At 34.5% G+C, this 14,413-nt stretch overlaps 1 protein-coding gene across 1 annotated transcript; it reads right to left on the bottom strand.

Annotated features, from left to right (window-relative positions):
* On the bottom strand, nt 1-7,173 carry LOC135076135 (uncharacterized). Its single transcript, XM_063970604.1, has 5 exons — nt 7,069-7,173; nt 5,835-6,063; nt 3,184-3,335; nt 1,514-1,672; nt 1-289 (listed from the first exon to the last, which is right to left on the bottom strand). Exons 1-5 carry the CDS (start codon nt 7,130-7,132, stop codon nt 114-116), a joined length of 780 nt encoding a protein of 259 aa, XP_063826674.1. The 5' UTR covers nt 7,133-7,173; the 3' UTR covers nt 1-113.
* Nucleotides 7,174-14,413: the final 7,240 nt, after the last annotated feature.

The following is a 14,413-nucleotide window of genomic DNA, read 5'->3' on the forward strand; positions in this document are numbered from 1 at the left end:
TTATTTTATATAAATATTTATTTAAAAATGAGACAAAAACATTAAAAGTATATCACATCTCCCTAATAATACTTATTATCACATGTTATTAAACTATGATTTGAGGAACTGGTTTAGTTGGATGCATATTGCGACAGATCTTCGGTAATGTAGAATTTCGTGGGAATATTGTCATAGAAATTCCTTAAGAACTTTTCTACGGTGCCCATGGCGCCTTTCATGATGTTATTGCCTACGGACTGCATGACTAGTCTCCAATTCTGGTTCAGCATATTGGTTAGGAGTTCACCTGCGAACAAAAGTATAATTTAATATTAGATAATTTGATAGAGTTTGGATGGTAGGGCACACTATATTTGGGATATGTACGAGTATACGTAGGTGCCAAATACATATTATGGTTATGATTTAATCTGATAATTTTCTAATATATGTATGATAGGATGATGTGCTGTCGCCTAATTTCCTATAGTCAATCATAATAATAAATCAATGTCTAATTAGTATCATTTTCGTTACTACTTTGAGAAGCCTCAGAGTAAACAAAACAAAAAGTAGAGTCATCTCATTTTGCACGGTACCTACGGTTAGTTGGTGCCATATACTCGTACCTACCTAAACTCATGTTGTTTGTTTTGTATAAAATATACCTACATAATTTGAATACTTGAAATAATAATAATTGAAATACCTGTATTTGAATCCTTATTACAATCTGCTATTAAGGTGTTCGAGAATACACCATAGGTTTATTTCATCAGGATTTATTTTTAGAAGCGAATCTTTTTAGAATAAAAGCATCAGTCTATAAAAACAAGTAATGTGTTACTAGGAAAAAGAGTCATTCAAGGCTAAGTTTTCAATACACACTTGAAACAACTCAAGTTCCTTGATAATGTTTTTACTAATGTGACAACTGACATTAATTCATTGTGTTTTGTGACTTCATCTTTTTCTATGTAAACTTTAATGGGCACAAAAAAGTTAAGACATACAACCAAATAACTAGTTCCATTATTACCCGACTGCGCCAGAAGGGTTATGTTTTTTTAAATTATAGTATTAGAGATTATGGGTAACCAAATAAGGATATTAGGTATTATGACGGCACATCCAGGCTATATTTTTTTTGTGATAGAAAAAGCAACTATTAAAATCACATAATTCGACGTCACTATGTTTATCACGACATACCATCATCCTCACTAAAATATGTAGTAAGAATTAATAACATAACCCTCCTTCTGGTGCAGTCAGGTAATTTTTTTTCCCATTTTGGGAACATAATCCACACAATAGAAGAATATCTTTCATCAACAGAAGCTAACGGAACAAAATACATACCTACCCAAATACCCAATGGACACGCGTTTTCCCCAAAAATATTTAATAAAGGTAATCAAATAAATAAACATTGCAATTCAATGACAACTTACCAGGAAATCAAACATTCATATCAAGAGCCTTATTTGTATAGATGCAAATACTCAAATATTTGGTAAATTATACTCACTCGCATCTCGCTCGCCAAGGTAAAGATGGTCGGCAGCAAACTGAACTTGTCCCAGGACATCGTATTTGTAATTCACTTTCTCGCCTTTGCGTTTGAAATAAGTTTCCCCGTCCCGCTTCTCCACGTAGAAGTTGAAGTCAAACTTCAGATTTAATTTCTCTGAAAAGAAAAAAGATTTTGCATTTAGATTTGTGATCATAAGATTCCACGAAACATTAAGTTAGATATTATTGAAAATAATTAACAATAGTTATGACAATTTTTCAGCATTAAGTGCCCTCGCCCATAGCGACTTTTCAGAATCGCTACTAACGCGCGTTAATCGCATTTGCCAACGCGCTACTAACGCGCTAGAGCAGCGTGACTGCATCACGACAAAAAGTCGCACTGGGCGAGGAGGACCCTAAGAGTAACGTTCAACTTAAAATAACTAGACACCTTGATTTAGACGGGTTTTTCCATATCTAAGTAGCTAAGGTGGTGAGTCTCCCGGCTAGTGAAAGGTTTTGATTCCCACTTTAGGGAATTCGATTTTTTCAATATTTCGATTTTTTCAATATTTCGATTGTTTCGCTAAAGTTATGCTACATAAAAGTTATCAAGTGATACAACAACAGAATTCATTGCATATTCTCATAAACATTGATCGATTTAAACAACTAACAGCACTGATTTTCCCATTAAAATTTCACTGATTGTTTACCCCGCCAATATTTACCCTTTCACCAAAACTAGCAATCACCAACTTTCCCCTTTTTGCTAGTCATGAGATTTAATTAATGCCGCATACAAGCGGTTTTTTACCCCGCAATCAATTAGTGGGCGAGCTACCCTGAGCTACCCGATATGTGCGCGTCAATCTCAGTAAGCCTTGGATTTATAACTTTAATAACGGCTTTTGGGGCATTATTAAGCTGTGCCGAATGGTTTTTACTAGTTTTAATATCTGATTAAAAAAAAATGTTTTAATCGTTGTTGTATCCTCTACGGCCAATTTAACACCTGTCAAATTTAAATTAAACTTCCTGTGGAATTAAACGACTTAATTTATCTTAGCTTTGCAAATCGCATACATCAACGTTATTTTTTGTTATTTAGAGTTAGACGAATTTCCAAGATTAAGATTGGCATTGATGTAATCAAAAAAACTGCATAGGTAATGAAACAACTATAGGTACATCAATGTTTTTCTGCTATTTTTAAAGAACATTAAGAAACTCAATGGTCTATTAATTATTAAAGCACAAAAAAAGAATAATCGACACTGAACTCATGCCAATTATGGGGTAGGTACCTTCTTGTTTCATTGAACACTAATTACAGTGATACGTAATACCATGAACAAAGTTATGTAATATGTTTGCAAACTTTGTATTTGATAGAAAATAAACAAACTAACACAAGCGTATGCTTGTGTTAGTGTATACTTAGCTAGACATTTATAAGTGTTAACTAAACTCTAACTAGGAAACTATGGTGAAAAAAATATGGTGATAATAAAGTAGACTGTGTACGGTTGTAATAGGGTACGGTTGTAACAACTCGAATGTTATCGACGAAACCAAGCACGGGAATGCGAGTGACAAGTCCATACAGCCCGTTTGTCCTATTACAACCGCATCCAGTCTACCCCATGTACTAGATATAACAAGCTATTAAAAAAAACTTACCAATTTTCACTTTGGCTCTACCGTCACCATGCACTGATTCGCCTCCAAGTAAAGACTTGATCACAGGGCTGGAGGAATTGGCTTTATAGTGGCCCTTCACTGTGATGTTGCAGGTGATATCCAGGGAGGCCAGACCTTGTTCAATTTTGGTTCTGCAAAAGAAATTTGGCATGATTTATTCATTGTTTTCTTTTTTATTCGGCAGTGCATCAACTGACAAAAGTGATTTATTTTTGATTTTGTGCTCTATTAAGGCTTAGTTGTTACAGGTTGTGTTGTTAGAGTTGTTTCTCCATGGATTCCAATGCAGACTTTTATGGTTTGCTTAAAATTTTCGCTGATAAAAGGTAAAAGCATTCTACGTCTACTTTTTACAAAGAGTCACTACATTAGAAGTTAGTCTATAGGTATTTCAATAACATTAAGCTACATTACTGAGAGTGTATAAGGTAGGTGATAAATACAACAACATTTCAAATTCATTTATTTATTTATTTTATTTATTTAAACTTTTATGCCAAAATAAATTTGAACATAAGGCGAACTTAATGCACTAAAGCATTCTCGACCAGTTTACCTTTGGGTTGAGCAGAAAAGAAATTTGTTTGGCGGTACTTCTAGTTCAGGAAAGAAAAACAAAAACAAATATGCTACATACATAAATAATATATAAAATATATAATAAATAAATACATACATAAAATAGATGATTGAGTTAAACTGAAATTACAATTCATGAAGATGAGATCATTTTGAGGAAGTGATTATGGACAGATTTTTTAAAAGAAAACTTACTCGACGCTTGCCTGGTCTCTTCAGGCAGAGAGTTCCAGAGCCTAATGGCCTGGAGACGGAAGGAGTCGGAGAGAAAACCAGTTCGGTGAAGAGGGGTGGAAAGAACGGATTTGTTGGAGGAACGGAGCTGACGTGAGTGCGTAGAGCTGAGAAGATTAAACTGAGACTTAAGATATGAAGGAGAGTTGGGATCATTTAGAATTGAAAAAAGGGTACAGAGAATTCTGACTTTGCGTCGAAGTGGGAGAGGCAACCATTGAAGCTGGGAACGGTAAGCGGAGATATGGTCATATTTACGGAGACAGAAAATAAAGCGAATGGCATTGTTGACAAGGCGATCCAACTTTGTAAGTAGATCTTGATTCAGGTCGGGGTAACAGACGTCGGCATAGTCGATTATCGGGAGGACAAGAGCTTGAATGAGGGAAATTTTCGTTTTTGTTGGGAGGAAGTTTTTGAGCCTCCAGAGGGAGCGCATTGTGGCTGTAACCTTCCGACTGACCTCTGCAACCTGTACATTCCAGCTGAGCGTGGTGTCCAAGTGCAAGCCAAGGTTTTTGACGCTTGCACAGTAAGGAATGTCAACTCCATTAAAGTTAACCGGTGGCACACCGTTGAGGTGACATATTTGACGCTGACTTCCAATAATTATGGCTTGGCACTTGTTAGGGTTGACGGCTACACCAAATCGACCAGACCACTCAGCAATGTAATCAAGATCAGCATTAATATACTCCACAGCCCTGTTGATGTCCTTGAAGTGGCATTGACGGTAAAGTTGCAGATCATCAAAAGAAAAGTTAGCTTCTTCTTTCCTAAAGATAGATTGTCAATAAGATGGAAAGCTAAAGTTTTTACCTCAATCTCCACACTGCTTTCGTATTAAAAGTTTCTGAATGTCATTGGCAGATTATGTACCTACTACTTATTTATGCTCGTACGTCTTCTTATACTTAATTTTGTTACATTTTCTACGACAGTAATATGTTTTTGATACAACTATAAAAGTTATCTTCTTTCAAATGGGGTGAAACAATTGACGTCACAACTTTGGTGATAAGCCATTAACGTCTCACGTGGCTCAATCAAACCAATACGATATAGGTATTCGACTCTGCAATGTCTTAACCAAACTGGTAACCTTTACGCCTCAACGTGACCACGACCGCTCTGCCAAGAGCGTAACGAATAAGAAGAAGAAGAACCGATACACATGTACTTCACTTTAAGATTGGACCTAGAGTTACGTAACTGCCTAAACTCTAAGTGCCTTTTTCCTGTGCTGCGGACTTCGGGTGCTGGTTGCACGCAGGACCAAGATTTTGTATTGTGTGCCCGCAGCCAATCCGTGTTCCGCGTGCGTGTAGCCCGCATAATAGGAAAACTTCGAATCCTTGCCATATTCACAGACATAAAAGTAGGGAACAATACCTAATATTTTAGATAAACAAGAGACTCCCGTAAAGAAAGCACACTAGTTTTTAGTAAATTTAGTTTTGCAGTACAAATTAAAATAAACCAATTTTGTCACGCACATTCAACAGACGCAGTTGGAATAAACAGTGGGCGTCAGCTTTTTACAAAAGTGTCAAAAATAATTTTAAAAACTCCAATAGATATTTAAAAATAGAGAAGATTGACGATAGAATAAAATACTCAAGTTTAAAAAACAAAGTTTTAGGACATTGTTTTTTTACTGATTTGTGTTCAGTGTCTTTCATATACCTCTGTGCAAGAATGCAAAGTAACATCGTGTACCTATATGAAATTAATTCCGGACGCGTGTCGAAATCCGCACAGAAAAAAGGCACTAACTGCCTCCACCGAGGATATTTAATAAATTGATAGTCACTCACACAAAATCATTGACCAGGCATTTCCCTAGCCCTTTGACGACACCATCACTAAAGTGCAACTGGACTATATCTTGTATGGGGATGTCTATGCCTTGCTGTAGCTCTAGGGGGTCGAACGGAGCGATCTGCACCTCAGGGATTCCCGTCTTGCTGGCTTCCCGAATGACGTACTGGAGAGACTGCCGTTGACAGTCGCTGTCTTTGATGCTGCATTTTGGGATATTGTCCACTGAAAATAAAAAATTTAAACATATAACTTTGAACTTCAATAAATTCAAAAAATAATTTTATACCTTTCTCTTAACTCGATTAACCCTGACTAACCAATAACTGCCATTTGAATTAATATTTTCTTTAAAAAAAAACAATTTTCAGAATTTATTTGTATATTTTGAAATTACTTATAATTATGGCATCTATGTAACTCGCAAGAATAGTTATGTTAACCAAACAATTTTCATAACAAAAATGAATATTAGTGCAATCATAATGTTGCATTGTAATTTGAACGCACGTGACTTATTATTATGTTTCTTCTTTTGATAAAAGGATGTTGTCGTTACGTCTGGCAGACAAAGATATTATGCGTATTGTTGCATTTACACAATAAAGCAATTTAATAATTTAATTTAAAAGACTACAGCAGGCACGCAAGTTATTATTGCAGAATTTATTAAGTATTTTACAAACACGTAAACTGTCAACGGTGCTGAGGGTAGTTTTCCATCCGCGACAATAAACTTTGGCAATTCCGTGATGAATAATGTGATGGTAATGTTAATGGACGGAACTGACTGTCTTTGTGATCTCAAGAATATTTTACTATTTAGGTACTTTAATAATGATATGATGCACTAGCTTGTGTATGCCGTGTATCCGTGACTTAGTACGCCTAAAAATAGTCTCGAAGAATTTTTCCCGTCTTTGCAATATTGTTCACTGATGCTTCTATCCTATTGGTCATAGCTTGATGTTTTCTTTTATGAGAAACGGACTAATATCCAAAACAGCAATATTGAATTTAATTTCAAACCAGTAGTTTATCAGATCAATGTGTTTAGTCAAACAAACAAACTCTTTTTAATAATAATTATTATTATAGATAATGCTGAAATTACTAGGGTAATAGAAAATTCAGTGTTAAGTTCATTAGTTTCAAAATTGCCAAAGTCCTTTGACGTGGATTACATAGTAACACTAACATTAAAGCATTGAAAATCACAAAAATTCTCACCAAACGCCGCACTGCTAAACACCAAAACAGTGCACAACACAACTAACGACTTTTTCACGTACATCCTTCTACCGGCGATAACAATTTTGATATGACGTACTCGGCGGACTACCGCGTTATATATATCACACACCACACTTATAAATACCTAGTACTCTAAAAAACTCACTGAGACCGGTTCCGTAATAAAGATGGTTTGTTATACCTATTGTAGGGTAATCGTTAAGTTATAAGCATTTAGACTACCTTTGACCGAGGAAAGAACTTAACCGTCGGGTTTTCCTGCCGTTAATGTAATTAGGTTGGGACTTTATACTTTGGTTATTGTCTTCCTACCTGCTTATGAGGCTCTAGCTCTAGTTTGAAGGATAAATAATAGAGCAAGAAACTTTAAGCCTGAAAAAGCCGGATAGTCGACAGTCTTTAGTCCCAAGTGATGATCCCTTTATGCTGTACCTATTTACCAGTTTGTTCAGAACTTTGCTAACCTGAATATATCTGATAGTCTTATAAAAATATGATAAATATGATCAAATAGCCATTGATAGAGACTATGATCGAAAAATTGCAAGCGGTTTCAAGAGCTCTATTGTCTTTCAGACTTTCATTTGGCTGAAACGAAGTCTGTTTCTGCAATAAAAGGGTATCTATCTCCCCATAATTAAAAAAACTAAAGCTTAAGACAAGAATCAAGCATTAATAAAGAGTTACAATCGTATCATCGCTTCCAATGATAAATGTTTATTTTTTGGGAGGTAGAGTCTCGCATCTATCAACAATTTCAATTGGTGACACTAGATCACCAATTGAAATCATTCAGAGATGCGAGGACTACAAAACACCCTTTATTAGCTCCTTCCTATTTGTATGATGTCAAGTTCACCAGGAAGAATTTGACATACTATAAACTTCGCTATACTACATACATAACATATTAATCAAAGCCTCTGGGCTTAATGTTATGTAATATAGCAACGTATTTTCGATATTTATAAACTTGTAGAGTCGGTTCCAGTTTTTTATTCTAGAAACAAATTGATAAACGGATGAACGAAATCAAAACAAAATCAATTATGAAGTTGACCATTCAATTAAGTTTGCTTATTTTTAGAACCATCTGACCCAATGGAAAATGATTTGAATATGTATGTGATGACGTCAATGGGAACTTCTGTGAATCATACCGTAGCATAAACAATTTATTCTAAGGCCAACATCAACAAAACAACAATTAATTCAAATTATAACAATAATATTAATATCATATTTACATTTGTTTTTAATCAGTCAAGTTCTAGATATTTCAATATTCATGGTCTTTAAATGAGGATAAATATCTATGTGGTGCGAGGTATGGGGTAAAGTCAACAAGAGTCTTTCAAGACACCAACACAGGAGACAGGAGTCATTTTGGAAGATATTGTTTTCTAAAGTGACCCCTGAAACTCGATTGAAACTGAGGTTTCAAACTTTTGATTCCAAAATTTTTCCTAATCACGACCTTGAAATCAATTTCTAGATTTTTGGTTGCATAATTATTGTTTTTTTATACTAAGCGTATTAGTTTTATTATCTCACAATAAATAAACAGATGACGACGACACAACATGCTAAATCATCTGTGGCATCTATTTTATTGAAATAGGTGCTAATTTGCTGCCCACTGTACCTGCCTAATTGCTAGACAAATCACTGCTGTTTCCTTCAACCTACAAAAACGCCCTGTTTATTTTAAACCTAAGATTTTAGCCCAAAAAAGCCACCTTTGGCATCTCTTATAAGAATCTCTAGTCTCTGACCTTGTTCATTTTTTGTTCGAATTCAACAAGAAATGCAGTTTTTACTTCATAAAATTTAGCCATGCTAAAATTAATTGAATACTTTGTCTTGTCATTAAAATTGCTTACTTTACGTAATATGCTTAGAAAAATTTAATAGATGCTATAGTATTCGAATTAAACTAACCGTTTTTATGTTGTCTTATCTATTTTTATAATATTAGGTAGGTTTAATATTAAATTAATTTCAAAGCAATAATTTGTGATTTCAAGTAAGAACTATAAAAATAAGACAAAAGCATAGTTAATTATGAATACCTATTGCTAACTATTGCAACGTAACTTTGCATACTTGAACCAATCGATAGCTAATAATAATATGTTAATATTTTTATAATCAGACCGTTTCATGTTAGCATTTTGTTCAAGACAATAAGGCTGGATTGCACCATCTTACTTTAACTTTGACAAACGTCAAGAATCGTCATACAAAAAACACCGGTTGTCGTTAGTTAGTATAGTTACGGTCAAAGTTAGGTGGTGCAACTCAGCCTAAATGTCCTTACCAAACTAGGAACAAAATAATATTAATTAAATGAAATTTCTTGGAAAAACTAAACTTTCAAGCCTAACTGAGTCCTTATCTTAATTCAAGAAGTTAATTAAGGTTTCATAAGGGAATTTTTCCAGTTTACTTTTTTCCTTAATAAACTTGTCCTGATAAAATGAAAACGGACGAATTTACCTAAAGTGTAGGAGGTACTAAAATAAATACGAAAAATAACGATAGAGTTTAACTGACATATTATCTACTATACTAATATTTAAAAATAAGTCTCTTACATCCCACGAATATCTGAAAAAAAAAATGGAATGTCTAAATATTCTACCCTCTACCCGGCATCACTTGAATCTTGAGACAAGCTCCGTACCAAATCCAACTTGGATTTAAGGGTTTTTAGGGTCCAGTAAAACGTTTTCAAAACCAAATCTGTTATTTAGCAAGTGTTTTCGAGAAGTACAAATAGTTTGTACTACATTTGTCAAGGTGAATAAACTTGATTTGGCCAAAAATATTAATAGTTTGGTGACCCGAAGAAGGTCGCCTTATGTAAACAAGAATATTGTTATTTCATAATAACTACAATTTAAAATAAATAAAACGATACAAACGATAAACAAATTCACATCTATTGGCGTATTATTATCTGAGTTTTCAAAAACTCGGTTGTGTAATGTGAGTTATATTATAGTTACTATACTATCTCTACATATTAAAAAAAAGGCACTTCACTGTCTGTCTTCTGTCCCTATGTATGCTTAAACTACGCAACGGATTTTGATGCGTTTTTTTATAGATAGAGTGATTTAAGAGGAAGGTTTTTAAGTATAATCCATTGCACCTGTGCTGTGCGAAGCAGGGGCGGGTCGCTAATAGATTTCTGAAACTATTCATTTGCAAATTATGGGGCATAACAATAATGTACGGAACCCAGAGGGTTACAAAGATAATAGCTCGCACTTGGCTAGTTTCAGTAGAAGGGTCAGAGAGAGTGAGGAAAATATACCTTATTGTTTGTACTTCAGTGATAATGAATAATAATGGAAACGTTCCGTTTTTTATTTAGAAGTTCTCAAGTGGGCCTTTTAGAATGTGGATTACAATTTGAGAAATATTTATAGATCACATAAAATTCCTTGTTTGTTGTCACGGAAAGGACTGGAATCTTACACATTATATTTTTAGAACGTAAAGTAACGGAAAATCCTAATATTACTAAACCGGTTTGCCTAATAATAGCAATTTTGTAGTTGTAACTTTAGCAATTTTTATGCTATGTTGTCCTAAGTTAAACCTAAAATTCGAACTCCTCCTATGTTCTTCTGATTAATTTCGTTGCAGGTCCAATGACAGTTCAACTTTGCCCCGGGACAAACTTGAACTTCACTGGTTGGGTTTTCAGTGACGGTCAAGCTAGAAAAGGACCTATAGGTACACTAATTAAGAATTTGAACAAAATAATTATCAACAAACGTTCATTCTTAGAATATTTAGTTTTTTTTTGGCATTTAAGTAATGCCGGTGTACACTAAATTGAGCAATAACTAGGCCTTAAAATAGAATCAATTGTGTTCCGATTAAATGCCCAACAAAGGCCGTCGTCGGTGTTGACAGGGCATGTGTCCCTCAGGGCTCCAAGTAATGGACATTAGTCGTAACTCTTGACCGCAAAGGGCATTCAATGAAAATTCTGGTTTGATCTTTAGTGGTGTATTTGGTTTGTAAATAGGAGAAATTTCAAAATGCTTCAACTGTTACCTACTATTAAATTTATGGACATTGTTAAATGCTTTATTAAATTAGTTACTATTTGTTGTATTAAAATTTTATAAAAAAAATTAAAACCGACTCCAAAAAACCTACACTAAAAAGTAGAAAAAATAATTACTAATTACCTACTTATTTATTAGGACGAACTATTAATATTTATGTTGGTATACCATGATTGATACTTCTGGAGTCGGTGCCAAGATTATGAAACATGTAAAGTTTGCCTGCCCCGACTCCAAAAGTATCAATTATGGTATACCTACATAAATATTAATAATTCGTCCTAATAAATAAGTAGGTAATTAGTAATTATTTTTTCTACTTTTTAGTGTAGGTTTTTTGGAGTCGGTTTTAATTTTTTTTATAAAATTTTACTTATTTCTTGCTTTTTAGTTAACTAATTATTACCTTGATGTTACCACTGAAGGTAGGCAGTACATTGAGACCATATTCTTCATGTCTAGTGTAAAATAATATTCCCTACAAAATACAGGTTACCATAATAGGAAACCTAAAAAGACCTTAAACCGTCAGCCCACCTTAAAAACATGAAAGAATACAACTATTGGTCTATTTGTACTTATAATATTTAAAGAATTATCCTACAACTCCTAAGCATTAAGGAGTTGTACCTACCATGACCAGTTTTTCTTCAAATTCGCATGAAACCACCCTTTTGATAATACCTATTCAACAAAAAAATAATCGTTCAAATTGGTTCATAATCGGCGGAGATATTGCGTATAAAAAAGTTCATCCCCAATTTTCCACCCTTGGGGGTGAAATATTTTCTTCAAATTCACATGAAACCACCCTTTTGATAATACCTATTCAACAAAAAAATAATCGTTCAAATTGGTTTATAATCGGCGGAGATATTGCGTATAAAAAAGTTCATCCCCAATTTTCCACCCTTGGGGGTTGTTTTTTTATTATTAAATTTAAATGGGACCACCCTTGAGGTATTACCTATACGCCGAAAAAAGATTTGTTCAAATCGGTTCATAATTGGCGGAGTTATCGCGTAACAAACATAGAAAAAAAAAAAAAAACATACGGGTCGAATTGAGAACCTCCTCCTTTTTGAAGTCGGTTGAAAATGTATCCAGATATTTTGGTTTTGAAGTTGCTAACGTAATTTAAATAATTTATAGTGGACTATACTGAAAATATTATAGTAGACTACTAGAAATGTGAACTAATAGTTCAGAAATCTGTAATGATAAACTATGTACTTACATGCACCTACTAACTAACTCTCGTTAAGTACAGATAGAAAAATCATAAACCGATCCACAAAATAAACAAAACAATAAAACATCGCACTGGTTACACCCAGTTAAACTCTGTCAACCGAGTACGGAACGTATTTATGAACTTTTTGTGATAGGCGTAACCTTTCGATTCACACTCGTAAACAAAATTAACGATCCGTAAACAAAAATATAAATATTTGCCAAAACAAATGGATCGCAATGAATTATTGTGCGTCACCTGTTACGCGGTGTGGCCCATTAAATTGATGATCTAACGGGAACAGTACAAAAATGTTATCAGTAACCTAAACTCTTTATTTCAATATTACTTCAGATCACCTGTTAACATTTTTAACTGTCGTAAATAAAATACACTTTAGTGTGGAAAGATGAAGGCACATGAAATTAATTTTATTCACATAATATTTTTGTATTGGAAACATCATACCACAATCAATAATATTTTTACAAGAATCTCAAAAAGGTTATAATATGCTCTACCGGCCTGTCATGACAAACGTTTGCCTGAAGTCAACTGAACTCTGATTAGCTACCAGTAAAAACCAACAAGAAGTAACAACATCAAGCAGTTCTACAATTTAACCCATTTCTGACTTTAGACTAAATCAAAGACTAAATGTATTTAAATAGCACAGAAACTTTGAACAGAGGCGAGTTACTATTTCTAATACACTGTGTTCAAATATACCTTAGTCTGCGACGTTCATATTTTATTTGTTTACGTACAGATTGTCATAAACCCAGCTCTGATAAACCTTACTGGCAACTTTGAGTTATTAAATAAAATGTAGCTTCTTCCTACAAAGTATCTGTAGATCATAGATGGCTGGAAGAAAACTTTGATTGGAAAATCGATAAAGTTCTAAGGCTTCTTATACACGCTAAGAAATTTCACCGTGTCTGCCGCAAACAAGACAAGAATTTCGTCGGACCTAGCTACGAAAATTTGTCACATAGTGTAAGTCCGCCGCGTGTCGTATCGCTAGCGCAGAAAATAATTATTCCTTGGTCAGCGCCGGAGCAATGTACACGGTTCGTGTGTAGAAACGACACGAATTCTTGCGTAGACCCGGCGACTTCTCTTAGCGTGTACAAGCGGCCTAAGCGTGTGATAAAGATGAGAAGCAGTTATACCTATCTATAAATTACATTTTTATGGTGTAAACTTACATCTGATATTATGAGTTAACTGACCGAGTGTGAACTATACTTACGTGCAGAGGGTTCAGTATTAAATATTTTAAAAGCCCCACATAAATTTCTAAAAAGTCCTCTTTTAAATAGTATTCGAGTTTATCGTCACATTTCTACTATCTTTTGGGCTGAAAAAACCTGATTACCTCCTGAAAAATTATGAGCAATATTTACTTTTGTTTTCAGTTTATCGGTAAGAATTTAATAAACCTATGTTAGGCCAGTAGAATTAAACACAAAAATTGAATAAATCGGAAATAATTCCTACAAAAGATTTTTTTGCTTTAATGGCTTCATTGGTTGCCCATTAAGACTCTCCTAAGTTTTCGACTTCGACGGAGTTGTGCTTAAGTGGTGGGGGCCCCCGAAAGGGGCGTTTTTTCGGTTTTCCAGTTATACCGCGTAAAGGACTTACCCTATCGAAAAGTGGTCTTCATGACGGTTAAAGGGCACTTAATCCTGCATTGAATAAGACCAAATTCATATGTTTTGGACTAACCGTTCTCGCGCTAAAGTTCGGCAAAGTAGAAAATATACGTATAATTAATGACCCTCTCCACGTCCAATGGCTTGTTACCCACATGCTTCCAAGCCTTGTAAAGGGTCGCCTTAACCAGTGTAACCCTAACAAGGCTCACGAGTTTGATTCGCTTATCCTTGTTCGTCCCAGCCGTTCCTTAACTGCGGTTGCTGCACCTCTTCCTGGCACTCTCCTGAACGACTCTGTGTTACCTAATGTGGCTGCCCCTCTTCCTTGTACCCTC

Source organism: Ostrinia nubilalis, chromosome 11 (assembly GCF_963855985.1).
Source record: "Ostrinia nubilalis chromosome 11, ilOstNubi1.1, whole genome shotgun sequence".
NCBI classification, from domain to species: Eukaryota; Metazoa; Arthropoda; class Insecta; order Lepidoptera; family Crambidae; genus Ostrinia; species Ostrinia nubilalis.

Excerpts from the sequence above, each read along its gene's own strand:
- LOC135076135 (XM_063970604.1), bottom strand. The coding sequence starts at position 7,132 with ATGTACGTGAAAAAGTCGTTAGTTGTGTTGTGCACTGTTTTGGTGTTT. Across the intron at positions 6,064-7,068 it reads GTTTAGCAGTGCGGCGTTTG|TGGACAATATCCCAAAATGC; the intron begins GTGAGAATTTTT and ends TTTTATTTTCAG. Across the intron at positions 1,673-3,183 it reads TAGAGCCAAAGTGAAAATTG|AGAAATTAAATCTGAAGTTT; the intron begins GTAAGTTTTTTT and ends TTTTCTTTTCAG.